Below are 14,289 nucleotides of genomic sequence, written 5' to 3'. Positions count from 1 at the left end.
GCCATATTCCCTATAAGCTTCATTAAATAAGACAAACTCTATGCATTTGAGACTTTAACAACGTTTACCCAGAAGTGTACCAATTTCATTCAAATTTTAGCATTGCACGCGTGCGCATGTGAATGCACGTGCGTAATGACCATATAATCTTGTCTTCACAATTTTTAGATTTTAATATACTAAATATCAAAGTATTTAATCCAAAAGTATTAAAAAAATACGCTAATTCAAGTGAATTTTTTATTTTACTCATTTCACTTGCACGCACGTGCTCACATGAGCATGTCGACCATGCTTTCTTGTAGAAGTCCATTACATCTATCTATGTTCTAATTCCCACCCCGTTTGGTTGAAAACCAAGGGAGTTATAGCTGTTCAAAGTTTCAACCAATCAGATTGCAGCGCACGTACATGCACATGTATGCATGTGCATGGTGACCATATCTTCTTGTAGAAGTCCATTATATCTATCCATGTTCCAAATCCCATCCTGTTTGGTTGAAAATCAAGGGAGTTATGGCTATTTAAAGCATAGGCCAATCAGATTGCAGCGCACGTGCATGCACGCGTTTTCATGATAATTGCTATATATCTTATTGTAGGATATCCTAATACATGCCTATGTTTAAAATTTCAAAGGATTTCGTCAAAAAACAAGAAAGATATTGAGACTTTAGTTTCAGCCAATCAGAGCGAAGCGCACGTGCATGCGCGTGAGATCTCGCTATTTTGACCATGTCACCATGTCTGTACTTCTAATATATCCTCACATTATCAGTTTCAAAGCATTTCATAAAAAAGTAGAAAAATTACGGCAATATCTATCATATTGGTCATTTCACGTGTTGCACGTGAGCGCTCTTGCAAGCACGTGCGCGCAAAATGACCTTGACTAGGCAATTCTACATAACATGTCTACTGACCCTAAAAAGGTTTTACCTACATCGGATGAACAGTTAACAAGATCATTCCCGGACAAAAAAGTACCCAGGAAGAAGAAGAAAAATAATAATAATAAGAAACAGAGTAAAAACAATATGTTCCCCAACTTCGTTTGGGGAACATAATAAGGAGATAACATACAATACTCGGGCTCAAAAGTCCAATAAAACAAAACACTTTAAGAGCAAATTTAACATGTACTTTTATATAACATCAGAGATGAGACCCGAATCCATGAAGGAGATCTAGCATCCCCTGTTGACCTTTTATATTCACCGGCTCACTGCTTTTCATGATCATATTTTTTTAAGATTGAGGCTACGTTGGAATGAATTTTCAGGGTGACAAATACTGGTACTTGATTTTTAATCCTTAGATTTCTTTCAGGGATCTAAACAATAACAAAATATCCACAATAGAGGACAATGTATTCAGTGATTTGACAAACCTTAATGAACTGTAAGTTCGTTATGCAATTTTTTTGTAATAATTGTGTAATGATATGTGTAATAAATTCAAAGTTGTGAATAACGGAAAAGAAAATACATGTAATAACAATTTCAGAATGGAATTAGAACGGAAATAACAGTTTAATTTCTTTTTAAATCCTGACATTAATTGTATACATAAGGAACTAAACATTCAATCGTTCGAACTTTCTTTTAGAAATCTTGAAAACAACAGGATATCCTCCATAAAAAATATTACAATAAGCGGGTTGACAAATCTACGATCCCTGTAAGTATCTAAGAATAGAATAGAGTAACATATATTAGAATAACCTGGTTATAAAAATATTTAGAAGGATATAAGGAGTGTTGAAGATTGAACGTAAATTATATTACCCACATATTCAATTTAAATATTCTTTTTAAATATATCCCTCATAAGAACTACGAATGTTATATAGTTGAGTTACTCGAATATTCCTTTATACCCTCTTTTATATATAAATTATCTCAAACGCATGATACTACAAACGAGAAAAGCCTATGATTTATCCGCGGTAGGTGGATAATCAAAAGCACTCTCGGTTTTTTAACAATCCCTCGCTTATTTATCAACAATATGATTTGTGAAAATTCTCTTAAAATACGAATAATGAACAAAACTATTTTCTTAAAAAAAAAAATGAAAATTAACAAAAAAATTTTATAAACAAGAGAACAGATTCGTTAACGTCAGCGTATATGTAGTGTGAAGACAGAATCACCTTTCACCTTCTCCCGTCAATCATTTTTATAAACTCTTACAGCCACTTTCTACAATGCTTTCTTACATTAGACTGAATACATTATAACTCACCATTGAACTACAAATTATAAGATTAATTGTATCACTTAATATTAGCTTTATCAAACATGTTGAAATAGTGTATATTTGCTCGGCAAGACTCTCGTATATATTCTATTTTAACTATGTGAAGCAAATATCAAATCACACTAGATATCCTTTCTATACTCAACGTAAAAAAGAATTAAACAGATTAAACAGGATCATCAGTTTAAGCATTGATTCTTAAAACTGATTTTAGAGTGTGTTGTGATAAACATTAAATATGTCCTATGTCCCAAATTGACAAGTTAAGTTGATGTCATTGACGTTGCCTCCAAATTCTAGAGACCAACATCTTTATCAATCCATATGTTCTTTGCCACCTTTCAGCGCTAGTGGATTTCTAATTTAGGGACATCATGTACAAATACCTGCTTCTCTCACTGACGGTCCATTTTGGGTGGGGTTACCCGCGAACGGCCAGTTCTAGGTCTGCCATCTGTGTTCCTAGCTGGTGGAGACGTACGTTTAACTGATGCAAAGCCTATTGATGTATACCAAATACATTTGCAACTTCCAGTTGCGTAGTTCCGGTTAGAATCCTTGTTAGAGCCTTGTTGCAGTCATCTTTGTTTAGACGTAGCATTGCAGCATCAACATTGCAATCAAATGAAAAATATGGGTTTAATAGTGGTGTTTATTGTTTCTCTAAATCCAAATTTTCTTTGAAAATAGACCCCACCCCTCCTCGATTAACAGGAAATCATGTAAAACACTACTTTCATAAAGGTTATTAATCAAAAGAAATAGTTAAACAATTGGGGTTTAAAAGTCCGTGGTGTACTTGAATAGGTCACGTGTATTTTAGTGCAGTGAGAACAAAATAAACATTTATTCAAATGACTAAAATACATTATATTTTGATCAAATTGTAAGTCCTTATGATAAAGATACAATAAATATGCATAACTGAATGCATGTTGTGCATATATAATCTATACTTTTGCAGAAAAATGCTTTTAATATGCTCCTTAGAACTGCGCAGCTACAGCATTCACCAGAGCCTTAAAAATCCAAAATAATATGCAAACTGTACATTAATGTTCTTTATACAATCAAAATGTCTAAATTTTGCACTTTTAAATGGTAATTTCAAGTTCAAAACTGGGTACTGTTGTCTTCAAAATGAGTGTACAGAACCATGAACACCCCTACTAATGTGTTCGGAACCTTTTATTTGTCTGTGTTCTGCATATTATATAACCCGATGAGTTCAGAGTAGCTCTGACATTGTCTCCGGCGAGAGCTAGCGAGACTTCAGCGAGATAGAGTAAATTATTGCTAGCGCTCTCGAGCGCTAGCAACTACGCTAGTCCAAATTCCTTGAATACGCATGCTCGGCCGCCATGGTGGTGCATTCTGGGAAAACTGTGAAAACTACTACAGATAGACCGTACGACAACAATTTCGCTGTATCATTACACTTTAAAGATAACTTCATATTTATAATATTTTAAATTCTGGGTTTTTTTTTTTGGTTTTTTTTTTTTGCTGATGGGAAAGCCCGAGTCACTATCTGATTGTTCTAAACAATTGATGTCAAGGGAGTTTTTTTTTTATCTAAGCACAACCAAATATAGATTCTAATTTCTGATTGGTCAGTTCAGCCAATATTACAAATTCCAGAAACAGAAGCAAGAATTTACACTAAAAATAACGAATAAATCCACTATTTGTGTTTAAAAAAAATCTTATATGTATGGCTTTTAACCTAACATATCTTGACAAAGATGATCCAAGGGACCAAGCTACTTCACATGCGTTCCAAACTCTCTGGACTCTTTACACAACATACACTAAATGAGTTATTTTCTATATTCCTTTCGACTCCCATGTATTTTCTTTGCTAAATTGCCAAGATTTAAATTCTCTTCTTTGAATCAGCTCAACATGCAATGTCTCAATCGCCATCTTATTCATATTATATAGACCCCCCCCCCCTTTGCAGTAAAAGTCATATGTGTTCCGTTGCACCAAAACTCCAATAGGTCACCCCCCCCCTTGTTTCTTTACCTATGTGTCTATAAAATACGCTTCACAAAATAATAATAACTTTATCACTCTCCAGCCTCGATAAAAATTAAAAAATTCGGCAAAATAAATCACTTGATCACGGATCTTCCTTTCTGTGTTTAAAAATTGCTACGGCGCTAGCTCACCTATCTTTTTAAAAGATAAACTTGTTCACGGAAATGTGGCTAGGAAGTGACTAGCACGTGGAGACATGGTAAACAGAAAAGTTATGTTGTGTTTTAGATTTCACCACCCTATGATATCATTCTGTAGAAATGTACTTCAATCGATCTTTCTTGAATTCATTCAAGTTTAAATTATTTTAAAGTTTTTTCTTTGATACAGTTTTCTGCTTTCATGAATTAGAATTTCTTTTTAGACAAATATTTTGCATGGGAACCGGGGCTATATTTTTTGGCGTCAGATTAGCAAATGGGGCACCAATGTGACTTTAACTGACAAATCAGATGAATGAGAATTGCATTATGGTTTACAATATGAATACTACAGGAATTTTACGCTTTATAAATTCCTTTATTTTACTATCGGTGAATACAGTTGCCAGGTGTATTCCCTTGCCAACACACATGATCACGAGCATACATGTATAGTTATGTAAAAAATGTTTTGTCCACTTAAACGCATAGGAGAAGCTGCTAGTTTTCCTTATCCTTGAATTGCTGGTGTTCTGAACTTGACACGAACTACGTATACGTTTTATTAAGCATATTTTTCTCTATAGTTATTAACAAATTAAAAACGCCAGTGATATTCATAATAGTTTCTAATGTTTCATAGGAACATTTTTTTTTACTTTGCACTCCATTGATATGATCATAGATTGACCTGATCCACGTGTTCGAAGTAACATGTAAACATGTATTTGGCGTGCTCGTGGTAAGATCCTCTGTGCGCATTAATAGCAATAGCCATGTAAGGCAAACAAAGGTTTGTCAGTGTAAATGATATACATTTTTTACAAGCATCTCGGTCGCTAGTGAGCTGTAATTTTTGCTTTTAAGTATAAGATGTATTAATTGTTATTTACCACCACCACCCCTTAAGCCATCCATTTCTGTTGAAAATCATGAAAGTCTTTCAGAAAGGTGTGCAAACACACTTTTTTCACTGGACATGTTTCAGAAGAAACAGACTATAGCAATTTCCTGTTTACTGCCAATTTTATTTATAAAATCGGATCTAACCTATAACCTTTGAATAGGTAAATCTAAACCTCGTGTCTTGAATTTAAATCACAATAACATTAGTAGGGGTGATGAAAGTAGTTCATGGATAACAGTACGTGGTCTATTTTAAGCACAGAATTTCGTTTTCTAAACCTCTTCTTAATATGGAGGGACATAGCAATCTTTAAATGTAGAAGAGACTTACAGTTGCAAAATATTACAAATAATATGAACACTTTTAAGATAAGAAATGTTTTATAGTGTGGCTCAAAGTTATTTATTTAGTATAATTATCGAACAGTTGTTAAATAGTGTACTATTTGATATAAAAAATATTAAACTCTCTGATTCCAGGTAAGGAAAAATGAGCATCATCAAAGTTAAAAATAAGGAGTTTGTAAGTCTGTCACAGATAACTTCGATTGCAGCAAAAAAGGAGACCCACCGTAAACACACATGTTAAAGACATTTTTATCTTTTTCTTGAGTTTTAAAGAAACCGACAAATAATCAAGACTTTTTCCATGAAAAATTAAATATATACATTGTAATAAACGCATCTATCTACAACAGATATATGCACATGCCAACCACGTGCTCAGTGGAATGTTATTTAAGGAGGAAATTCGAGCTGTAAATAGAACAGTTTTTCCCAATTTTTTTGAGTGGGGTTAAAATCGCGTTTTTTCATTAATCAGACGATGCGATGCAACAAATTAAAGTAGTAAGTAATATAACCTAATGGATATTACATAGTAATTTCTCGTCTTAATGATATTATGGTCGCATTTATTCTAAAATCAATGTTATTCGAACTCTGTGTGACAGACAGATTCTGCGTTTCTTTTTTTTAAGTATATATATATGTAAGGTATTGTTCACCATTTTTTTCTTTTAAAGGTTGAATAGTATTCAGGAATTGAAATGCATGGGTTTTTTTTATTTTATTCAGGAAAGTACATGATAATCCTTTTCACTGCGACTGCGAGTTGATAGGCCTGGTTGATTTCCTAAAATCTGGACGTGTCCCCGTATATGTACCTCCACGCTGCTTCACTCCTGATAACTTAAAAGGAGCTTCATTGCTCAGTCTATCAGCTGCAAATTTGACCTGTTCCGACATGACAACTATAGAGACCACAACTGATGAAACCAATTCTTCACCTTTGAAAGAAGGGAGCTTTCTGGTTATAGTATACGTTTCTTTATGTTTGCTTGTTAAAGCCATGATTAACTTCTAGAATAGAGTGAAAAAACGAATACAGATATTGATTTCAAAACAGTTCGAGAGAAAACGCTAAGAATGACTTAAAATTTAATAAAAACAGTGGACAAACTATTTATACCCTTGAAATATAAGTTATTTTCTCAAATATACTGAAATTTTTCGGGAAATAGGAGAGAGCAAACATTAACAATAAATTCAATCATATTTGGTTAGGTATAGATCTGTAAAATATAAGATAAGATTACAAACTGGTATTGCTGTTTTTGATTTAAAAATCTGGTCAATCCTAGAATTTCAAAAATAATTTAAACACAGCACAGTTTACTAAAATTCCACTTATATTTCTTTATGCTCGGGGCAGATTATTCTATACAAAGGTCAATAAATAAATTTAAAGATCCCATTTGGGATTTTTAATGTACCTTGAGAAGGATCTTGGGATTCAGTGTAGAATATAGTATGAATATCAAAACCAAAGAAGAAGCTTTTTTTGGTTAAAACATAATAATATAGATGGAATAAAACAATTTATTATGTTCTTGGATTTATGATCTTTATTTATAAACGTAATTATTTTATAACACTGAAATGAAACATTAATCAAAAACTTCAGTTTTGTTCTTGAAATTATACAATAGGGGTAACATGTACTGCTTCGTAATGTTGATGGGAATGGGCCTGGAGTAGTGATATATTATTAATATTAGAAAATGCAATTTAGGACAAACTCAGTTTTATTTATCTTTTGCGTTTATATATGTTTATTTTACTTCTAAGATTTTCATAGGTTAAGTGAATTAGAAAAAATAATTTTGTATTTCACAGTATTTATTAGGTTAGAGATTTTTTAGTATTTTCTGTTATTCCCTGGTCAATTCTGGTACTTAGGTTTTAAAATTATCGCATGAGATACTAGTAGTAGTACATGTGAAACCGTTTTATTTGTATTACGTTATGGAATAATAGCTCCTTAGACATATTGTAAAATGTATCGGTAATACAATGTATAATTTACATTTAAAGTTGCAATAAATTGATCATTCAAATATTAAGAACACCTTCACATATAATTATCACATATGTGTAATGTAATTGTTGTCATAAATATTAAATAAGAATGTCAAGTAAATGGTAATACCAGTTTCTTTATAATTATACAGTGATATATCATAATAATATTGATGTTATTATATATTTCATGTCGTCCTCTGTCATTTTATTTTCTATTAAACATAATACATAGTTTTAGCGAGTTTTTTTCTTTTTGTTTCCTTCGATTCTGTGATTCACGTAGATTTTAGAGGTTTTTTTTCTGAGCATAATATTGATTTCATCTGTGAGACATACCGGGGGTATTTGCTTCATATTTGGATATTTTGCTTAAAAAAGGCAAAATGAGCAGTTTTATACAAGATATGCTAAATTGACTGGGAAAAGTGCACTTGATGATGTGATTTGTCTAAATTAATGGCTTTCTTATCAAATTGAAAATTATCAATAAAAGTCATAATAATGTATTGATTAGAGTGTATATTAAAAAAATGAAAATATTTATTTTAAGGGGCCATTTGAATCACTTTTCAATTTTTTAAATGCAAGTTTCTTTTATCACACTTCATGTGGACAAGAAACATTCCTAAGACATCGTCAATTTGTAATATATGGACAAAATGAAGAGTATACAAGCACAAAGTCAATAACACAGTACAAATCAGGATCGAGCAGAGCAAATAGGGACATCTAAAACATCAGAGGTGGGATAACGTATCAAAGTGGAGTGAACATCCCCTGCTGACCAGTCACAACAACCGTGTGCTCTAAGTCAGCTCTAAGTCATGACCGGAAAATAACTTTAAAATCCTTCTTAAATTCACTGTAAATAATTCTGTAACAATCAGTATCAAGAACGTCAATCAGCAATTGACTTCATGATGAATTATATTTCCTTACAAGGTCATTGTATCGATCATGGAACTTGCGAAACGGTTACTAAAGGGTGCTAAGGCACAGATTTGATGTTAAGAATTTCTCAAATTCCCTGTATAATTTCATATCTTATATGATGCTATAGAACTACTTATACGAAAGGATAATAAAACTCATTTTTTTCCCTAGAAGTTATCATAATATCAAAATTCTAGACGCCTTTGATTCACACATCCTTGCACCTTCATAATTTGTAACTATCCTTAATACTTAAAAATGTATCAATTTTGTTGTGTATTAATGAAAAAATATTAAAACTATTATCCAGAAAATTCAGAGCAGAGTGTGCAGGAAAAAAACACATCAGTTTTGTTAGTCTGTGCAGAGTGTAGAGTTAAGCAATTGAAAACACCAAGTAAAACGTAAACATTAACAACAACAGAGCTCGTGCCCTGTTTACCAAAACTGTGTACGTCTTAGGGGTGTACTCAATTTGTTAAACTCCATGAACAACATTGACCAAGCGCTGATACTGCTATTGAATGGGTTTGATTTCGCACATTTCAACTCTGAATTTAATTTATTACCTTATATTCTCGCCTATAAGTCAATAGTATGAAGTTTGTCCAAAAATCTGTGATTGATATATAAACGAGTAATAAGAAGTTATCAATATTCTAGACGGCAAGGTAGTTTTCCTAAACGTTTCCGATAAATACCGTTGGCAATGTTATGGACAGATTACATTATAGTTTATGCCTTCTAAGAATATACATAATACTTCAAACATCCTGTTATTGTAGTACACTTACTTTGCACTATGCTAACATATTTTGACATTTATTTTCATCTGTTAATCTTAACTGAGTGTAATTTGTGTAATTTTAACTATACTGTGATGTTGCAAATACATGGACTCGGCAATATGTCAATTTATTTTAATTTTTGGAATAAAAGAAAAATGTGGAGTATTTACGCATTTTATTCATATCCGACACTTCTGCTTCATACTTGGATATTTTACTTAAAAAAAAGACACTGATGGTAATCTAACAACCAAGCTATATGATAAACGCGATGACTTTAACTTTTCTATCGTTAACTTCCCTTACTTATGCAGCAATATACCGTCATCTCCTACATACGGAGTATATATATCTCAGTTGATTCGATACGCAAGAGCGTGCTCTACGTATGAACAATTTCTTAAACGAGGAAATTTTTGACAAGCTAGTTGACAAGAATATCAACAGTCGTTAAAAGTCATCATTTCGTAAATTCTATGCTCGATACAATGACCTTGTCAGCAAATACAATTTATCATTGAGTCAAATGCTGACTGACGTTTTTCATACCAATTGTTATTTATACACTGAATTGACGACTTTATTTCCTGATCATGACAACGAGCACACGGCGGTAGTGACCGGTCGGCAGGGGATGCTCACTCCTCCATGGCACCTGATCCCACCTCTGATGTTTGGAAGGTCCGTGTTTGCTCTGCTCTTATTTTGTATATTGTTTAATGGACGTTGAGATTGAATACTGTTCGTTATCTCCATATCCTTCTATAAAAACAGTACATGGATCGACAGAAAGAAAGTTATTTGGATAAACAGAAATCTTTACCAGGTATTGTCTGCAAGCCCAATCGCCATGCTTGATTGAATTGTTTACCTCGAAGCAATAGATGACTGACACGCCGAGAAGCTAAACTTTGAAGGTGTTAATGATAAGTTTAGAGCAACAAGTATCAAATTAAAAATCCAATGACCTTCGACATTACGTAATTGCGCGTTCCGCTTACATGTAGGAATGTGAAAGCATTGAGCACACACAAGAAATAATATTTTGAAATCCGTTAGCGCACAACAAACTTAAGCGTTCAGAAGCTCTTGCTCCAATGGCGCTTAAATTAGGCTCCATATATTCTCGTTTTACAGTATCTAAAAAAAAAAAAATAATTATAAAGTACCTCAAAACTGATACCGTAAAGCCGTTTTTTTGGCGGGACTCAAATTTGGCGATTTTAGGCTGTTAAGGTATATAATTAATTTTGGTGGATAATATTTTGGTGAATTCAAATTTGTTACCATTAAGTCGCAGGTTAAGAATGCGCTCTTGTTACGATTGCACGCGTCCTCCCAAACTTGCCAAAGTGTCGGGAAATCCTCGGAAATAATAATGTAAAGAACATTTTTAAAGAAATGAAATATTTGAATTAAATTGAAAACGAAAGTAGGACACGAACTTATTTTTTCCGTAGTTAAATCCGTTTATATATACATATTGCTGACAATGCTTCCAAGCGCTGTTTGTGTTTACGTAAACAAACCATCCCATGCGCAATTACTTTCACACATAGGTATTAATTGATACCAGTTATTTAATTATAACAAGTGCATGTAGTTTTAAACATTAATTGTTGAAAAAACTTCATTGGTCATAAGTGTGCCGTTTAAACGACAGATGATTTGAACCCATTGTTTAGCAAGCATGACACCTTTATAACTTGAGGGTCGATTGGAGTAAAAGTTTTGGCAGTGATGAAATCCAAATTAAAAAAAGATAAATTTATATAATATAATATAATCTTTATTGCATATTACACCCATATGGGTCAAGCAATACAAAAAAGAAACAAAATCAATGAGAACAATGAATTATATATACAATATCCATATAGAAATTTATTCCCTAAATGTTACACCGATGTGGACCTTTTAGTTCTCAATTCTAGTGATTTATAGAACTAAATATTTTTGTTTAATCAGAATAATGTCAGTATGGATAATTATATCTTTATTTATAACTATTCGTTGACTTTGGTGATAGCTCTACCGGTGATTTGCCGTGACCATTCAAAAATGGGGAATTTACAAACACAAGGTGTGTTGTTGTATTTCAACTGTAGTTTTCTTTACATGGGTAAGGATATCAACAGCAAAATAACAGGTAAGGATTTTATGTGGGATTGATTGATTGAATACTGTTTAACATCCCTCTCCAGAATATTTGACTGATATGGAGACGTCACCATTGCCGGGGAAGGGCTACAAAATTAGGCCTATGCTCGGCACTTACGGCCTTTGAGCAGGGAGGGATCTTTATCGTGCCACACCCGCTGTGACACGGGGCCTCGGTTTATTCGGTCTCATACGAAGGACCGCCCATTTAGTCGCCTTTTACGACATGCAAGGGGGTATTGAGGATTTATTCTAACCCGGATCCCAACGGGGTTTTTATGTAGAAAAAAAGATGAGTTATACAAAAAATTATATTGGATTGAAAAGAAGCATTGATTCAGTCAATTGATGGACAAAATAAAAGAAACTGTATGTTCGTTATTTAAAATATTGTCGGGCTATTAAATTTTAATATCCCCTTCATTTATTTTTATGGAACGCCATCGCTCCCTTGTAGCAGAACACTGTGCATCCAATAAGTCAATTTATCATTACGTGATATGAACATATTTTAACATTATGTCAACTTCTTATGACATAATGTACAAATATCTTAACATCATGTTAATTCTGTTAAATGAAGTTCAAACATTCTTTATAACTTGAAGTAAGAAGTTCATTATGTGAAGAAAAAATTACTCTAATATTGTGTTGACATTTTAATATTACATAAAATGAATGTTTCTTTACATCATTGCACTCTTTGAATATGTGAGGTCAAAACTGCATTACATCAAGTATTATTCTTACATTTGTTCAATAATTAAACTTATCATTACATGTACTTGTCAAAGTACATTCCTCTTTGTGAGTTTATTTATTTACTAGTATTATATCAAAGCATTATTACTTGATATTAATGTATATTTTACGCCGAGAGCATCTTTATGTGAAATAGAAAATAAAAATAGATGTAATTAAATATGGCGGAAGATGCCCAGTCTCTTTTCCTTGATGAGAAGATTCTTGGTGATCAAGAGCAGGATTCTTCATGTGCCGTTTAAATTCCTTTCCGCCAAAGTTAAAATACATGCGCCATAGTTCCACCCCAGTTAAAATATTAACACCGCAGTACGATCCTCGTTGTCTTTACGATAAATATATAAATTTTGTTAATCAAATAGACCCTCCAAGCCTCAAAATTATGAACTGTGTTCTATTTATAATGCTAAACTGTTATAATTTACTCTGATCAACTAATTACGGCCTATTGTTTGGCTTGCGCAATCAGTTATGTTCTAGACCTCGATGAACATTTGAAGCCTTTTTTCACATTTCACGATAATTACAAAGGAACTTTTAAATATCAATTACAATGTAGTTCATTCTTTAAAAGTTCTACAGTTAACCACGTCTTTAACATTTCACTTGCACAAGACATTGCACATATACAAGGGTTATCCGGTAAATGTCTCGCGTGAATAATCATTATCACTGCGTTCTGAAATTTTCACTACTTTTTTGTACATATTTTCTAAAAACACAGCAAATTTCAAATATATGCATAAATAAACGAATTATGAGATTTTATGTTATGTATCGCATCGCCTTACGGCGCACGGATGATAAAGTCAAAGTGTCTAAAACAGCGTCACGTTTCATCTTTGCTCTAAATTTAAGTTGGATACGTCCAACTTAAATTTCAGAATTTCATGGATGCACATACTTTAGTCTCCATAAACAATTGAGGAACCAATCTGGCACAAATGTGCGATCTTTTGAGGATTTATTAGTAAGTTACCGACAATATTCCCAACATTGTTCAACTTGTACACAATCTTATATTGACGTTCAACAGTGACAGCGTCTTTTGCTATTACACTTAAGCAGTGTTTCCGTATGTTTCGTACTACCTCGGGACTCGATCAAGAAAGACGTTACTAAGAAAACTCCTATTTCATTTCTATACTAAAGATCTGGTAATTTTGGGGGAATTTTATTCTTCTGTATTCATGTAAAGTTTCTTACGGCATTATAACATCATCTAAATCAAAACGAACTGCTCTCCGGTGCGCCGTAACGTCATCAAACGTCACCATTTGTCGTGTGTTGTGTTACCTGTTTCCTATTTCGAGTGCTCAGGAAACTGCCAAAAATTGACTAAATGCCTTGAAATTTTTAAAAAGACAACAAAATACATTAAGAAATCGAATAAGGATAATTTTTACCCTAATCTTATATATTTAAATCGTTTATTTTGAACAACACTCACGTATTTTCTAATAAAACCTTCGTTTTTTGACTGTGCGCCGTAGGAACTTACCCTGTGTACATTCAAGCATAAGAAAATCTTTATTTTTGTCTATATTTTATCCGAAAAAATTATAATGCACTTAAATATGATAAATAAATATTCACTGAAAATTTCAGTTTGCTGCGTCCATTAATTTTTGAGAAAAACGCTTTGTCCACGATTTTACCGGACAATCCTTGTACTAGTATGTCTTATGTGACCTACTAGAATTTCCTCTGACATCTAATGTTCAATGTAGGTGTATATCTACCTTTTGTGAACAGTTTCCTTTTTCAATTAAGATTCAGTTAGCATTTAAATATTAAGGACGCTCTAAACACTGCACAATAAAGAGCTTTATTTATTGGGTAGTTTTATGCAGTTAGAGTGATCTGCCCTTATGTAAGATTACAGAAATCGTTATTTACCGTTAATTATATAATGTATAATTGATTAAAAT

At 32.7% G+C, this 14,289-nt stretch overlaps 1 protein-coding gene across 1 annotated transcript in view; it reads left to right on the top strand.

Moving 5' to 3' along the window:
• The window catches only part of LOC134271713 (slit homolog 2 protein-like), a 44,144-nt gene extending 36,394 nt beyond the window's left edge, over positions 1–7,750 (top strand). Inside the window, exons 9-11 of the mRNA XM_062753923.1 lie at positions 1,330–1,401; positions 1,609–1,680; positions 6,429–7,750. Coding sequence (XP_062609907.1) covers positions 1,330–1,401; positions 1,609–1,680; positions 6,429–6,717 — 433 coding nt within the window. The 3' untranslated portion in view covers positions 6,718–7,750. The remainder of the gene's footprint in view (positions 1–1,329; positions 1,402–1,608; positions 1,681–6,428) is intronic.
• Positions 7,751–14,289: the final 6,539 nt, after the last annotated feature.

The sequence above is a fragment of the Saccostrea cucullata genome, unplaced genomic scaffold (assembly GCF_032062105.1).
Source record: "Saccostrea cucullata isolate Sc308-1 unplaced genomic scaffold, CSIRO_AGI_Scuc_v1 ctg1163, whole genome shotgun sequence".
NCBI classification, from domain to species: domain Eukaryota; kingdom Metazoa; phylum Mollusca; class Bivalvia; order Ostreida; family Ostreidae; genus Saccostrea; species Saccostrea cuccullata.
Note: the sequence above shows the minus strand (reverse complement) of the source record. Positions and strands in the feature narration are given on the sequence as shown.